The sequence below is a fragment of the Aquarana catesbeiana genome, linkage group LG03, assembly GCF_042186555.1.
Source record: "Aquarana catesbeiana isolate 2022-GZ linkage group LG03, ASM4218655v1, whole genome shotgun sequence".
In the NCBI taxonomy this organism is placed as follows: domain Eukaryota; kingdom Metazoa; phylum Chordata; class Amphibia; order Anura; family Ranidae; genus Aquarana; species Aquarana catesbeiana.
The window spans coordinates 547,804,181-547,819,577 of NC_133326.1; the positions used below are offsets into that span (position 1 = coordinate 547,804,181).

General features: G+C 41.2%; 1 protein-coding gene across 7 annotated transcripts in view; it reads left to right on the plus strand.

The window, feature by feature from the left end:
• The window catches only part of ADA2 (adenosine deaminase 2), a 118,970-nt gene extending 104,074 nt beyond the window's left edge, over nucleotides 1-14,896 (plus strand). For 6 of the 7 annotated variants that reach the window (XM_073621569.1, XM_073621574.1, XM_073621567.1 and 3 more), the window contains exon 10: nucleotides 6,615-14,896. In XM_073621569.1, coding sequence (XP_073477670.1) covers nucleotides 6,615-6,726 — 112 coding nt within the window. In that variant the 3' untranslated portion in view covers nucleotides 6,727-14,896. The remainder of the gene's footprint in view (nucleotides 1-6,614) is intronic. The other variant, XM_073621573.1, reaches the window with a different exon arrangement.
• The last annotated feature ends 501 nt before the right edge of the window (nucleotides 14,897-15,397 follow it).

Sequence of the window (15,397 nt, forward strand, 5' to 3'; positions counted from 1 at the left end):
CCCTATCCGAGCCTTTCTCTTTACCTATGTCCACAAACCCTAAATCATTAACCAAATTATTCAGAAGGTCTGATGAGCCATCCAGAGCCTCACCACATCCTCCCACTCTGTCAGTAGATTCCCTAATTGTATTAAAATAATCTACCAATAATGTGGGTAACCTTCCAACCAAGAAAACTTGCAGGTTTTGCAAAAAATCAATATGAGCCAGTCTATCTGCTGGTGCATAGACATTAAAAACTCTAAACTTAAAGTTTACAAATTCAAAGATTCCCATTAGGCTACCAGGAACAAGTACTTTATGCTCCAACAACCTAATCCTATTATTTCTAACTAGGATTCCTACACTACTGTTCTTATTACCACATGCTGGTGACCATATTGTTTCCCCATTCTATTCCGCCTGCCCTGGAGGGTATTTAATACAGCACTCTTATACGCAAGTTAAATCATATTTCAATTTTGCTAAAAAATGTAAAATAACTGCTCTTCTACTTGAAGAGCCTATTGATCTGACATTTAGGGGTGCTTCTATCACCGCCATAATAACAGTAAGACAAATAGTCTCATACCAAAATTCATTATCAGGTCATTTTCTCTGTCCCACCACCTTTCCCTTCTCCCACTCTACCTCTTCTTGCTGCCACAATTGGAGAGTCGGGGTACTCCCCCTCATCCTATGATGAAATCATCCCCAACAAAGCATCCTTCTCTGTTCTTGCTTTTTTATATGAACTTCTTTCACTCTCCTTATCATCTTCCTTGACCCTCTGTCCCAGAGGCAAGGAAGCACTATCCTCCAAATCCATCCTCGTTCCCCATTCAGTATCACCTACACCTGCTGTTACTTGTTTATTTCTTCTAAATTTCCTAGTACCTCTATCACCACCACACCTGATCCTTCTCCTGTTGTCAATTTCTTTTTCTTTTCCTCCATCGCCAAATTCCTTTTTAGCTCTAGTTCTCTCACTAAGTTTGCCTTTAAACTAACCATTGCATGATCCCCTCCTCCACCACGCCCCCTCCGCCATCACTCTTCTGCTTCTAACACGTCACACTGCTCGTCAGACTCTCAGCACCGGAGCACGACGCCCACTTCCACGCCCACCCTTAGCGTCCTGGCACCATCTTTTCCTTCACACGCAGCCATTACACACGCCGCTGGTAAGGTCTCAGTACCAACTACAACTCCTCCTTACGAACCCCACATTTCAGGATAAGCTTGAGAGCCTTCTCCTTTGCCGCGGCTCTAGCTGCATATGCCTCGGCTGTGGCCCGTACCTCTGGGGATACCATGGGACCCCGTGACCTGCCTCCTCTCACTGCATCGGCAAAGGAGAATATTCTACATCCTGCCTTTTCCTCTTCAGGACATTCTCTTGCAAGATGACCTGGCTGATCGCACAGATCACACTTTCTGGCCTGTTTACAGTCCCTAGCCATGTGGTTATCAGCACCACACTGCCTGCACCTCATCAGTACTTTACATTCTTCTTTCTCATGGCCATATTGGTAACATGTTCTACAAAAGAAAAGAAAAAAACGGTGGGGGGATGGTATATACACCTTTATCATCTCTATTAAATTTCACTTTAAATTTAATTTTTACTCCTGTACTTACCATACAAATTTCTAACTTTAACACCACCATCAACAGAAGAACAAAATTTTAAAAGGAAAATTCTTACCATCTCTTGCTCCAGAAATAGATTGTAAAGGTGCACCACAACATCTCTCTTCTCAGCATCAAATAAAGGCTCAATTTCCACATCTTCCCATATGCCACTGCCATTATTCTCACGGTACAATTCATATGCTCTTAAACACGCATCCTCGGAATAAAATTATATATCATAAGTTCCTTTCGCAGGAAAGTCCTGCAAAGCATAGATATCACTTACCGTCAATTCCAGACCTTCCAGCAAAAAGTCCTCAATAATTTTCTTCACCGAAAATATCCTTCTTTTATCTGGTCCAACTACCAGTCTAAGTGATTTGGGTAGTATCCTTCTCACCATTTTTAAGCAATAAGCTCAAAAGTCTCCGGATTCCACAGAGAGGAGATCCAGAGATTTCCTTCCGCCGACCTTTATGAGCTACCTCACAAGATCGCAGCCAAAAGGCCGAGAAGCTATATCAGTGCTTCCTTGTTGGATAACTCGCTACTGATTTACAAAATTGATGTTGAGGAAAACACACAGCACATTCCACAATGCGTTTAACTTGAAGGGTTTCAACAACCTACTGAGAGACCCCATGAAGCACATTTCGAGATGGACTAGGGGCTTTCTGACAACAATATTTCTAAAACCTGGAAGCTACATACTTATGATGCCCTCATGTTTCAGGACTCCCAGTATATTCTAAGGATAAATTCTCAAGTGCCAACAATTGGCATTTGGCAATGTCTAGTCTTTATTAGTAGTTATAGGAAGGACGGGTTTTCATTTAAGGCAACATCTCAGATCCAACTTCACATGACTCATCTAAGTCTTCCGCACAGCAGTGGACATTGCTACTTCCCAATGCTGAAGGCTATGCTGATTGCTGATAAGCCCATCACCATGCAAAAGGTCCCACAGATGAACAGTGCGACAGAACTATCACCCATTGTTGAGATAGAGAAGTGGTCTCTAGTGCTGGATAGAATGATCTGATAAACTGGAATTGCAGAGAATACCTAGTTTTGGATAGAGTGCAAAAGGGTTAGAAACTCTTTTGGGTTTTTTACTGCTGTCTGTGTCTTCACTAGGGAGACACCCCTCACTTGGTGACCACATGCAAATTAGAGGAAATTTCCCAATTTGACAACACATTTGACAATAAAAGAAGTCAAAAGAGCTTCTAACCCTTATGCCGCGTACACACGGTCGGACTTTTCAGCTACAAAAGTCCGACAGCCTGTCCGACAGACTTCCGGCGGACTTTCGGCGGACTTGCGGCAGACTTTCTAACGAACGGACTTGCCTACACACGACCACACAAAAGTCCGACGGATTCGTACGTGTTGACGTACAACGGACTAAAATAAGGAAGTTCATAGCCAGTAGCCAATAGCTGCCCTAGCGTGGGTTTTTGTCGGTCGGACTAGCACACAGACGAGCGGATTTCGGGGTCCGTCGTAGTTACGACGTAAAGATTTGAAGCATGTTTCAAATCTAAAGTCCGTCGGATTTGAGGCTAAAAAAGTCCGTTGAAAGTCCGGAGAAGCCCACACACGATCGGATTACCAGCCAGCTTTAGTCCGTCAGCGTCCGTTGGACTTTTGTAGACGAAAAGTCCGACCGTGTGTACGCGGCATTATACACTCCCATCAAAAACTTTTCAAAAGTTTTGCCTTGGTCAAGTTCAGACAAGGCTCTTACAGTATTTAAAGTAGATCTATAGACAATTTTTTTTTTTTTTTAATAGAGTAAGAGAGGGTTATAACCCATGTTTGTTCATTTTTTGCCATCTCTGCCCCATTGGGGAGATTTCCCTTCACTTACTGTCCCATAGCCAAAACAGAAATTGAGAGGAATCCCTGCAAATTAAGAGAATCCATTGGGGACCTCAAGGCCACCAGAACTGGTGTCTCCATTGGAAGGTTTCCTTTCTATTACTTTTCTGGGGATAACCCAAAAGTTGGGATTTTCTTTTACTTTCACTTTCTGTTCCAATGGTTTTATTGAAATTTTCAAGACAAATAAACATTTAAGAGATTTAACAACGTTCCATAAATCTGTATCACAGTACAGTAAACATTTCAGGAAAAGTATTTTAGCATCTTCTGACCTGCACATCTGTTACAGCTCATTACTCAACAAGCCACATAAGAAAAAAAGGAAAAAAAGAAAAAACACAACAGGGTAACATTCCTGTAACCTAGAAATAACGATAAATATATTTTGGTTTCCCTATCGCTCCTCCATAAACTATATGGGGGGAGGTGAAAAACCATGATAGCATAAACGTGAGGATGGTATCCTCTTTCCCATTCATTATGGTATCAATGCGGTCTAGAAATACAGACCATAAATTCAGCCTTTGAACGGGGTGTTGTATCTTCCCCTTCAATGCTGTGCTTGTTACTATAGATTTAGCACTGCAGGAAGAGTATAAGGAAAGGGGTAATCCAAAAGAAAGAGAGGAGAGAAAGAAAAGAAGAAGAGGAAAGAGTACCAAAGAAGGAAGTGCACTCCATAATATGAACTTGTCTGATCTCTGACAATTCACGAGGGGTCAGACAAGTATTTATTCCAGGGTTCCCAGATCTTATCAAACATAGTTTGTTTGTCTAGTAGGATTGCCGAAAGGTTTTCATTTACCATGATCCATGACAATTTGTTTTTCACCAAGTCGAAAGGGATCGTAGATGTCCCCTAGAACCTGGCTATTGCTATCCTGTTGTGAAAATAAAGGTTATGAGTTTCCCTGCCTGTCTTGGTGTCCCATCAACCGGGTGTCCCAAAAGAGCTTGCTGTGGTGATTTACCGTATTTATCGGCGTATAACATGCACTTTTTCCCCTTAAAATCAGGGGAAAATCATGGGTGCGTGTTATACGCCGATCCCCGCCGATCTCCGCTGATTGTGAGCGGAGCGATCCCGCCGAGATACACATAGCCGAGTGTACTCGGTTCTTCTTGGCTCCGCTCACAGTCACGCCCAGTCCCACCATTGGACCTGTGTTATGTCCATCATAGGGCAGGACTGGGCGTGACTGTGAGCGGAGCTGAGAAGAGCCGAGTACACTCGGCTATGTGTATCTCGGCTCCGCCCAGTCCCTGCTATCTCGGCGGCACCCATTTTAAATCCATCCAAGGCTGCAATGACAAGGCTGCAAAGGACACTGGGGGCAAGGCTGCACTGGGGCAAGGCTGCAATAGACACTGGGGCAAGGCTGCACTGACAAGTCTGCAATGGACACTGGGGCAAGGCTGCACTGGGGCAAGGCTGCAATGACAAGGCTGCAATTGACACTCGGGGAAAGGCTGCACTGGGGCAAGGCTGCAATGGACATTGGGGCAAGGCTGCACTGACAAGGCTACAATGACAAGGCTGCAATGACACTGACGAGGCTGCAGATGGACACTGATAAGGCTGCATTGACGGGCATTTAAATGTACGTTTTTTTTCCTTAAACTTCCCTCCTAATAGTTTTTCTCCTTAAAATTCCCTCCTAAACTTGGGGTGCGTGTTATATGCCGATAAATACGGTAATTAGAGTCACCTGTGTAAGTGAATAATTGAAATTGTAGATACGGATCCAGAAGCGTTTCACTTTGGGACAGGAACATCATGTGTGTAATACTGTGCATTCCATACGGCACCCTTGAAAACAGGAGGAAGAGGCCCCTGTGACATACGCAGCTATTCTCACCAGAATCATCTACCATCTCATCAAGACCTTGTAGTTAGATCGATTCGATCAATTAGGTATTTATGTAGGATTTCAATGCAAACTGTGACATTTTGGACAACTCATCTATTTCGAATGTCTCACATATGTCTTGTTCCCACTTCGTCGTATAGAACAGTTTTTCTGAATTGGAAGTTAGTATGTTATAAATGCTCATCGAAGGATCTGCACAAATACTCCAGTGAGGTAGAAGTGGTAATATCAGATGCACCCTGTATGGACTTCAAGAAATGTACAATTTTAACATAATGAAAAAATTCTGAATTTGGGAGTTGGTATTTGTCTCATAGGGTTTTTACTTTCACTTTCAATTATCACAGTAAATAGGACAAATAGAGAGGGTGAATTGAGGGGAAAGACAGCAAAAAAAACTGGCAGGTGTTCTAATCCCTCTCCACTCTAACAAAATCTAAAAAAAAATGTTATCTTTAGTTATAAACTTTAATGAGAATTCATGATTTGTGCCCTCTGATCTTAAAGCGAACCTTCATTCATTTTTTCATCTTTCCATCTATTAAATCTTCTGCCCTTGTTTTTTGAACTTTGGATAGTAAAACTTTTTTTTCTGCCAGTAAATACCTTATACAGCCCACTTACTTTTTCTTGTGTGGTCATTAGCCTAGGCAAGTGATGGTGAACCTTGGCACCCCAGATGTTTTGGAACTACATTTCCCATGATGCTCATGCACTCTGCAGTGTACTGGAGAATCATGGGAAATGTAGTTCCAAAACATCTGGGGAGCCAAGGTTCGCCATAACTGCCCTAGGCGTATGACATCATGTACAGCTCTCTCTCTAACTCTCGTGAGAGTTTGCCAGGAAGGGAGGGGGATGAGTCATAAGAGGGCCAATGAGAGCTGCAGAGCTGGAGGTGTGCCTCGGTGTGTCTATGTAAATCCAGGAAGTGGAACAGGCAGCAGCTTCAGCTGCCCACAGTTAAAATGGCTGCAGCCAGACTTAGCAGGGGGAGGTTTCTGCAGCATATTTGGCAAGTACAGAATCACAGTATATATAAAATAATATGCTAAGTGGTTGGAGGGAAGCTTCAGAATGGCAAAGATGTTTTTATTACAAATTATGTGAGCGGATTGCACTTCCTCTTTAAAGATTTGGAGAAAATTGTACCCATTGCCTGTAGCTGATCTCTATTTTCAGCAGAAAGTAGTTTGTAATCACACTAAAATCTGTTTTTACTGTTTGTGTCCTGTATACAGCTACAGCTCATTGTCCGCAGAAGGGAAGGATAAGCTCATGGAAATGTGGCAGAAGAACTGGAACATGTTTATTGAAATTTTAGCCAGTGAAACCTGGTGCAACAGCCAGTAGGAGGTGAAGGCTTACAATTGATCAGAGACCCATTATTTGACATACCGTAAAGCTTCTGGAATACAGAGTGCTTTCTTTTCTTCCCTAAAGGAAACCACTTTACACAACACCGGACCAAAAAAGGGCTCACTAACAGGAGTGGAGTGAACTATGAAAGAAGTAGGGACAGAAGAATTCTGGGATATTAGACAACACAGAGAAGGAAATGGAGGAGGGAAGACTTAGTTTTTTTTCAATACTGTTTTACATTTCATAATTATCACTCCTGAATGGTGCACAATGAGGTAAGGAGTGCCATAATTGTATTCAATATCTGCTGTTTTATAGACTGGCATTAAGAGGAACATCCCACCAGAATGCAAAAACAACGTTCAAGTTAGATGCAACATGTTTTGCCTCCAAGATGTCATCAAATATACAGACAACAGTATTAAAAAATATACCTTTAAAATATTGTTTTTACATTTACCATTTTTTTGTTTTCTAGGAATATGAATGATGTCAAAAACAATCTAATTGTATCTCAAAAACAATTACATTTGACAACCACTGCATCCATGCCTAGTTAGCAATTAAATCTATTTTAAAGCTACACATTTTATGACATACAATAACTATAACAATGCTAAGTGGCAGCACATTAGAATATTTGCTTTGCAAGTAAATATTTAAATAATATAGTATTTAAATACATATTTTCCTGACACAAGCATGACAGCATATATGTATGGGTAGGCTCCGCCCCCGCCCAATTCCAGGACCGGTTATACTATATAAATAAGCTGCCTCCCACCAGACAGAATTCTCCTTTTTTTCCTCACTGCTCAGCTGGTTAAACTACTTCTTAACCACTTGCCGACCAGCCGCCATGATTATACTGTGGCAGGTCGACTCGTTCCCGCAAATTGCTGTAGCTGTAAGTTGGTCCGTTTTACAGCTATAGCAGGTGTGCGCCCGTTGCACGGCAGGGGGGGACTGATGCGCGTGGCTGGCGACTGCAATGTTCGCCGGTCACTCGCGATCGCTCCACAGAGAGCCAGAATGGGGATCTGTCAATGTAAACAAACAGAACCCCGTTACGTCAGGGGAGTACAGAGTGATTGTTTGTTCCTAGTGATTAGGAACAGCGATCTCTCTGTACTCCCAGTCAGTCCACTCCCCCCACAGTTAGAAACACCTTCCAGGGAACACATTTAACCCCTTGATCACCACTAGTGTTAACCCCTTCCCTGCCAGTGTATAAATGTCAATGGTCCCAAAAGAGTGTCAAAAGTGTCCGATCTGTGCGCTGCAATGTCGCAGTCCCACTAAAAATCACTGGTCACTGCCATTACTAGTAAAAAAAACATTTATGCCATAAATCTATCCCCTATTTTGTAGACGCTATATCTTTTGCGTAAACCAATCAATATACACTTATTGCAATTTTTTTTACCAAAAATATGTAGAAGAATACATATTGGCCTAAACTGATGAAGAAATGTTTTTTTCATTTCTTTTTTTTTTATATTTATTATAGCAAAAAGTAAAAAATATTGTTTTTTTTTTCCAAAACTGTCGGCCTTTTTTTGTTTATAGTGCAAAAAATAAAAACCGCAAAGGTGATCAAATACCATCAAAAGAAAGCTCTATTTGTGGAAAAAAAGGACGTCAATTTTGTTTGGGTACAACAAAAAATGGCCTGGTCATTAAAGTGGATGTAAACCCGAAATTTTTTTTTTTTTTTTTATGTCATAATGTAGAGTATAAGATTTCCTATCATTTGAGCCCAGTCTTGCCACAAAGAGTTAATCCAGCTCTGAGCAATCCTCTTTTATTGTTCAGTGAGATAAAACTTGACAAACAGAGAAAAACTTTGTCAAATCCTCCCCCTTGCTGTGAGTGACAGGTGATTTACATATCTCGTGCACTAGCTTAAGACATGCATTTTCTTTTAATTCCCTCCCCCACTCCTTTCTTCAGCAACTCTGCAAGGATTGGCTATTCCACACCTCAGCATGATTTGGCATGCTGAAGTCATGTGGTTACTTTCCTGCCTTTTCACTGGATGTTAGAGATCATAGCAGAATTTCAGTGTAAGAAATACGCAGGAGAAAATGCATATTGACAAGGGGAGTGTAGAGGTGGGCGGGGAGTCTACTGACATCACGACTCCACCCACCGAGCTCCAGACAACAGACCCACCCACAGAATATGCAGTTTTTCGGATCTCATAATAGAGAGAGGGGAGACATTTGACAGGTAAAGATACATGCAGTACATGCAGAAGGCATGTATATCCTTATAGATAACCCCTATGGCAGTAGTTTAGAAAGGATGACATTGGGTTTGCATCCACTTTAAGGGGGAAAATATTCCAGTCCTTAAGTGGTTAAAGCCTAGATATAGGATTAAAGGGTAGATGAGGCTTGGTCATGTCCTCACTCTCCGGGATCCAGTAACTGTTGCATATCTTGGTAAACCAATTCCGAAAGACCTGTGCAGATTGTTCTTTCCCCTTGGGTATACCAAATAGGGAGGGACACGTTGTCTCACCCTCCATTCAGCTGGATAAGGCTTCCTAAATATGGCCAGTAACACTGAAGCAGTATTTCGGATGGCTAATAAGTCTAGAAGAAGGATCTCAGATATCCAAGCGTCAAGTCGTAAACTACCTTGTTGCTGCCACTATCAGGTAGAATGGCTCTAGTCTCTTCCTCAGCACGATACAGAGGTCTGCATTTTTGCATCTGGGTTAGGACATTATCCTTCAGGCATTTTCAAAGTAGAGTGTCTGAAGTACCATAAGCACCTGAAATAGATTCAAGGTTAAAGAGACACGTGGAAGTGGCCCTTCTTCAAAGGGCAAAAATGGGCTCTTCAGGCCTAGCAGCATCAGAAGAGGACAAACACTGTCCATTAAAGAAAATCGCAGTGGTATGGATCAAGTTAGTGAAGGGGCTTAGAGGGCTAGGACAAATCCATCAATTGAGTACAGAGACTGCTTTACCAGATGGATTGCCCATCCATAGACAGAACTCAAGGAAGTACCTCCAGAATTAATATGTAAACTGCGATCTGGTCTACACTCAACACGTTTGGGGCCCATTTGAAAGTGGACCCAGCAGCCTTAGCTACAATATATTTCAGTCGTTAGTGTGGGATAGATCTAATCCTCGACTCAAACACTTCAGCGTTAGCCACCCTTTTCTTTTGGTGCTTGTTACATCAAATACGTATATGCTGTCATGCTTGTGTCAGGAAAATGGAGAATTTTATACTTACCTGATGGTAATTTTCCTTTCCTAATGCATAAGCATGACAGCATATAGGTCCCTCCCTAAGGGCTTTACAGTGATGATAAGTTACGAGAATTGGTTGATTTGTGTATACCATTAGATTTTGCAGCACTACACCCAGTATACATTTTTTAGTAGCGCAGAGGTTCACATATTTTGAAGTTATGAGAATGCTGCCTGGTGGGAGGCGACTTATTTATATAGTATAACCGGTCCTGGAATTGGACGGGGGGCGGAGCCTACCCATATGTATATGCTGTTATGCTTATGCATTAGGAAAGGAAAAATACTGCCATGTAAGTATAACATTTTCTCTTTAATACACAACAAAATATTCCCAGAGCAACTTGAGCTGTTAAGATCTGTAAAGAACGGCAAAAGAAAAAAAAAGTGAAAAACAAATAAAAGTTCCACCTGTTGGCTGGATTCAGTGCTATAATATATTTATAGGCAACATCCCCTCTTTACCTGACTTATAATTTAAAATGTTTTTTTTTTTTTTATGTCCCTATCCTGACTATACCAAAGAAGGAAAATATGTAACTACTAGTGATAACATCCTGCAAATTATTTTTTTTCCTTGTTCCGCTAGTAGTTTATCAGGTTCCTTTAGTGTTCTCTGTGCTGTATGGCCATTTTACATTGAAGGATGTAAAGCCATCACTAAGCTGAACAGGAATTAAAGATACCTAAACCCAAGAACCAAAATGTTATATATTGCTGTTTTCCAGTTCGTAGATGTGGTGGCTGCATTCGTTTTTCTTTCTCAGGCTTAAAAACATTTTTAACAAATACATAAATTACTTGGTGATCCTGACAGAAATGTCACTTCCCGAGAACTGCAATGAAAGCAAAAAAAATCTTATCTTTCTTCTCTAACTACTAATTCCATCACCCAGCATGTAATGGACATGAAAAAAGACACAGACATATTTGTAATCCAGCCTGTTGGCAAGCATGGCTCCCTCTTGTGGAGGAGTGCATGTTGTCACTCTTTTACAAGTAGTGTGTTAGTGTGCAAAATCACTGTGAAAAAGAAAGAAGAAAATGTATTCAGTCAGCCACAAGGACTGGTATACTGCAATGTTTGTTTTTGGGTTTAGACACACTATAAAGGGGTAAAAATTATGATAATACATCTATTATTGAAGGCTTCTTTACAGTAAGAGCCGTGAAAATGTGGAATAGACTCCCTCAAGAGCTGGTTCTGGCCAGCTCAGTAGATTGTTTTTTTAAAAGCCCTGGTTTCTTTCCTAGATACACATAATATAACTGGATACTAAGGCTACTTTCACACTGAGGCGCTCTGCAGGCGCTATAGTGCTAAAAATAGCGCTTGCAAAGCACCCTGAAAGAGCCGCTCGATTCACTCCAATGTGAAAGCCCCGAGGGCTTTCACACTGGAGCGGTGCGCTTGCAGGATGGTCAAAAAAGTCCTGCAAGCCGCATCTTTGCAGAGCTATATGAGCGGTGTATACACCACTCCTAAAGCGCCCCTTCCCATTGAAAACAATGGGGCAGCACTGCAAACCCGCCAGCAAAGCGATGCTGCAGCGGCGCTTTGCGAACGGTTTTAATCCTTTTTAAACCGTCCCGCTAGCGGCCGAATATCGCCGCTAAAACAACGGTATAGCGCTGCTTTACCGCCGGCGCTAAATATATAGCACCGCTTTACCACCGGCGCACACCCCAGTGTGAAAGTAGCCTAACATTTATAGATAAAGTTGATCCAGGGAATATATGATTGCCTCTTGGGGGATCAGAAAGGAATTTTTCCCCTGCTGAAGCAAATTGAATCATGCTTTATTGGGTTTTTTTTTTTTTTTACCTTCCTTTGGATCCACTTTGAGTATAGGATTATGTATATAGGATTGTATTTTTTTCCCTTTTATTGGATGAACTTGTGTCTTTTGTCAACCAGACTAACTATTTAACTATGTACCTCAGACTGAAAGATGCCATTTCAGAGTGGCAGAAAATATACCCAGAGTTCCTTATATAAGGAACATTATGAGAATGTTGTGACCTGGGAATTATTCCAATTTGCATTATAGGATAAGCAAAGAATATTTTTCAAAAAACAAAAAAATGCAGCGCTGCATGATACTGAACCTTACAAATGGATAGATAGTGCCATAAACAAGGAAAATCAATATTGCTAAAAAATGTAACTATGAACATAATTTATTTATTTTTTTGTGTAACAAGCAAGCTCATAGTGAAAGACACTGGGGTGGTAGAGTTGCAACCTCATCCCTTTAAACCTGAACACATATTGATTACACAGATTCTGTGGCTGATTAAGGTGGTAATTAAAGCGGTAGTAAACCCGCTGACTTTTTTTTTTTTTCCCTACACCTGTAAGGGAAAAGGCATAATGAGCTAGTATGCACCGCATACTAGCTCATTATGAGATACTTACCTTAGAACGAGGCACCGGCATCTCACCCGGTCCATGCCGAGGGAGCTGACATTTCCCCTCTGCGTGTCTTCCAGGTATCGTGGCTCCGGCGCTGTGAGTGGCCGGAGCCGCAATGTCGTCACTCCTGTGCGTGTGCGCGGGAGACTTTTTTCCGGCAAAGTCTGGCGGCTGCCGGGCTTTCAGCCGAGAATCCCCTGTGCGCATGCGCCGCTGCAGTCAGTGGCTCATTGCGAGGGGAATATCTCCTAAACCGTACAGATTTAGGAGATATTTTTTTTACCTACAGGTAAGCCTTATTATAGGCATACCTGCAGGTAAAAGTTTAAAAAATAGGTATACAACCGCTTTAAACTCACTTGGTGCCTTATCTGCACTAAATTAGTCTTGGAACCTGTGTAATTCATATGTGTTTGGGTTTAAAAGGATGAGGTGGCAACCCTACGGGGGGGGGGAGCACGTGTGTGAAGTCACCCTCTTCTGATCAGGATTATCGTCACTAGAGTCACTATTTTTTAATTTTTTTATGTTCATAGTTCCATTTTTTAGCAATATTGATTTTCGTTGTTTATGGCACTTTCTATCCATTTGTAAGGTTCAGTATCACACAGTGCTGCATTTTTTTTGTTCTTTGTATATATGTTTTCACAGAATATGGGATTGTGATCAATGCTTAGCAGCTGTGAATTTGCACTTTGTTTCACAGGAATTGTTATAACACACCTGACGCTAGGTTGTAACCTCAGGTTACTTTATACCTGATGCTGATTGCAGTATATATATTTTTATAAAGAATATTTTTCCCTTCTTTTTCCCTTCCTCTGGAACAAATGTAATGTTCATGGAAAGTTCAACTTGATTAAATATCTTTTGTCACAGAATCATTGCCCAGTGATCAGTATCCCATCCCTTTCTCGTATAATTGCCCTAAGGGCCCTTTCACACTGGGGCGGGGGCGGCGTCTGCGGTAAAGCGCCGCTATTGTAAGCGGCGCTTTACTGTCGGTATTCGGCCGCTAGCGGGGCGGTTTTACCCCCCGCTAGCGGCCGAGAAAGGGTAAAAATCCACCGCAAAGCGCCTCTGCAGAGGCACTTTGGCGGTGGTATAGCCGCGCTGTCCCATTGATTTCAATGGGCAGGAGCGGTGAAGGAGCGCTCCTTCACCGCTCCGAAGATGCTGCTAGCAGGACTTTTTTTCCCATCCTGCTAGCGCACCGCTCCAGTGTGCAAGCCCCAGGGGCTTGCACACTGGAGACAAAGCAGCGGCACTTTCGGGTCGGTTTGCAGGCGCTATTAGCGCAATAGTGCCTGCAAACCGCCCCAGTGTGAAGGGGCGCTTAAACTATGTTTTTGTCTGCAATACTTGTCTGCTACTGATATCAATGATGCCTTAAAATCAGCATTGCTGAAGGGCTCTCCCTCCCTAGTTCCCCTTTTAGTGGAAGACAATGTGGATCCCCGTCACTGGAAAAATTGTTTGTATTTTTTAAAGAGATTTAATTTTTGTCATTTGTATATCATGTTATCGTGTACATAGCTAAAGATAGTCATTTATATGGTGATATAAATGTATATTGTTGAGGTTCCTTGTATAAAATTATACTGCTCCAGTTTATCTTCTCCTTTTTTGTGTTACCCAGTGGGGTTGAAGCGGAACTCCAGTTAAATTACAAAAAAAAAAAAGAAACATTTTATATATATATATTAGTCCTGGCACTCTATCATTTTTGAGTTTTTACTGTGCAAGGAATTATAAAGAGAGTCTATAATGACCAATTCACATACTTATACTAGCTTTATTAAAATAATAATTAGTAACAAATATATAATAATTGCTTTCATTTTTTTTATAACTATGTACTTGAAGTTCATCTTAATGGTATCAAGTATTATGTTGCCAGTAGCAAACAGTAAGATGTAATATATTGCCGTTTTGTGCCATATAAAAAGTCAGATTTCCTAGAAATGTTTTAATTCTTGCTACTGGCAGCTACCATGGTGTGTCTTGAACATCAACATAAACTGCTAAATATTTAACACGAGATGCTTATTTTCCATAGTGTGAATAATGTTAAGCTTTAATATGCAAAATACTTTAAGATTTTAATGTAAAGCAGATACTGCAGCTGCAATTAGCTCACAATACAGTAAAATATTTTGGCATTATTCTTAAAGAGCATTTCTACTATACAGGAAATTATGGAACGGGAAGAGGTTCCTTACACAAAATGTGTTCAAGTGTTTTGCCAATCAAGCCAAGTGCGACATGAATGTAGAATTAATTGTTTAGCTGTTTTTCCAATAAACTTTCATTTTATTTTACGCTTCACAAGCGGCTACTTAAATATTGTGGCTCTTCTGTTACTGGGGACTGCCAGCAAATGTGGAATATAAAATGCTTTGTATTTGCTGAAATTACAAACTATAAAAATATTTTTTTTTCTATTAAAAAGTACATACAGATTATGTTCAAATTGCAGAGTTTTTGCAAGATTTTTTTAAAACTTTTCAACTGCTATACCTAAAGTGTGAAAACCTAACACAGAACTTTTCATATTAACTCCCTATGGCCTGTTTCACATGAGCTTTAGCTTGTATAAGAGCAGTGTGAATGGCAAGCTTTGACAAAGCATTTGCAGAGCTTTCAGTAAGCTTTGTTGAAGCTTTTAAAGTATCATTCAACTCCAGTTTGTAAATGTTTTACACAGATCCTAATGGGAGTGCTGTCTGCCTTTTAAGCAAGCTGCTAGCAGGCTTCAGCACTACTTGAAGCTTGTTGAAAGCTTGCTGAAGCCTGCTAGCAGCTTGCTTAAAGTGGCAATCAACACTCCCATTAGGTGGGTGAGTGAGCATTGTCGCTCTAACCTTGTTTGCACATATGTACTTAAGCATACACTATGCTAGGGCCGTGTTTGCCCACATGGGGGTGCAAAGGTGTTCTGTGCATTCCATGCACAGGCAGTCCCATTCATGTC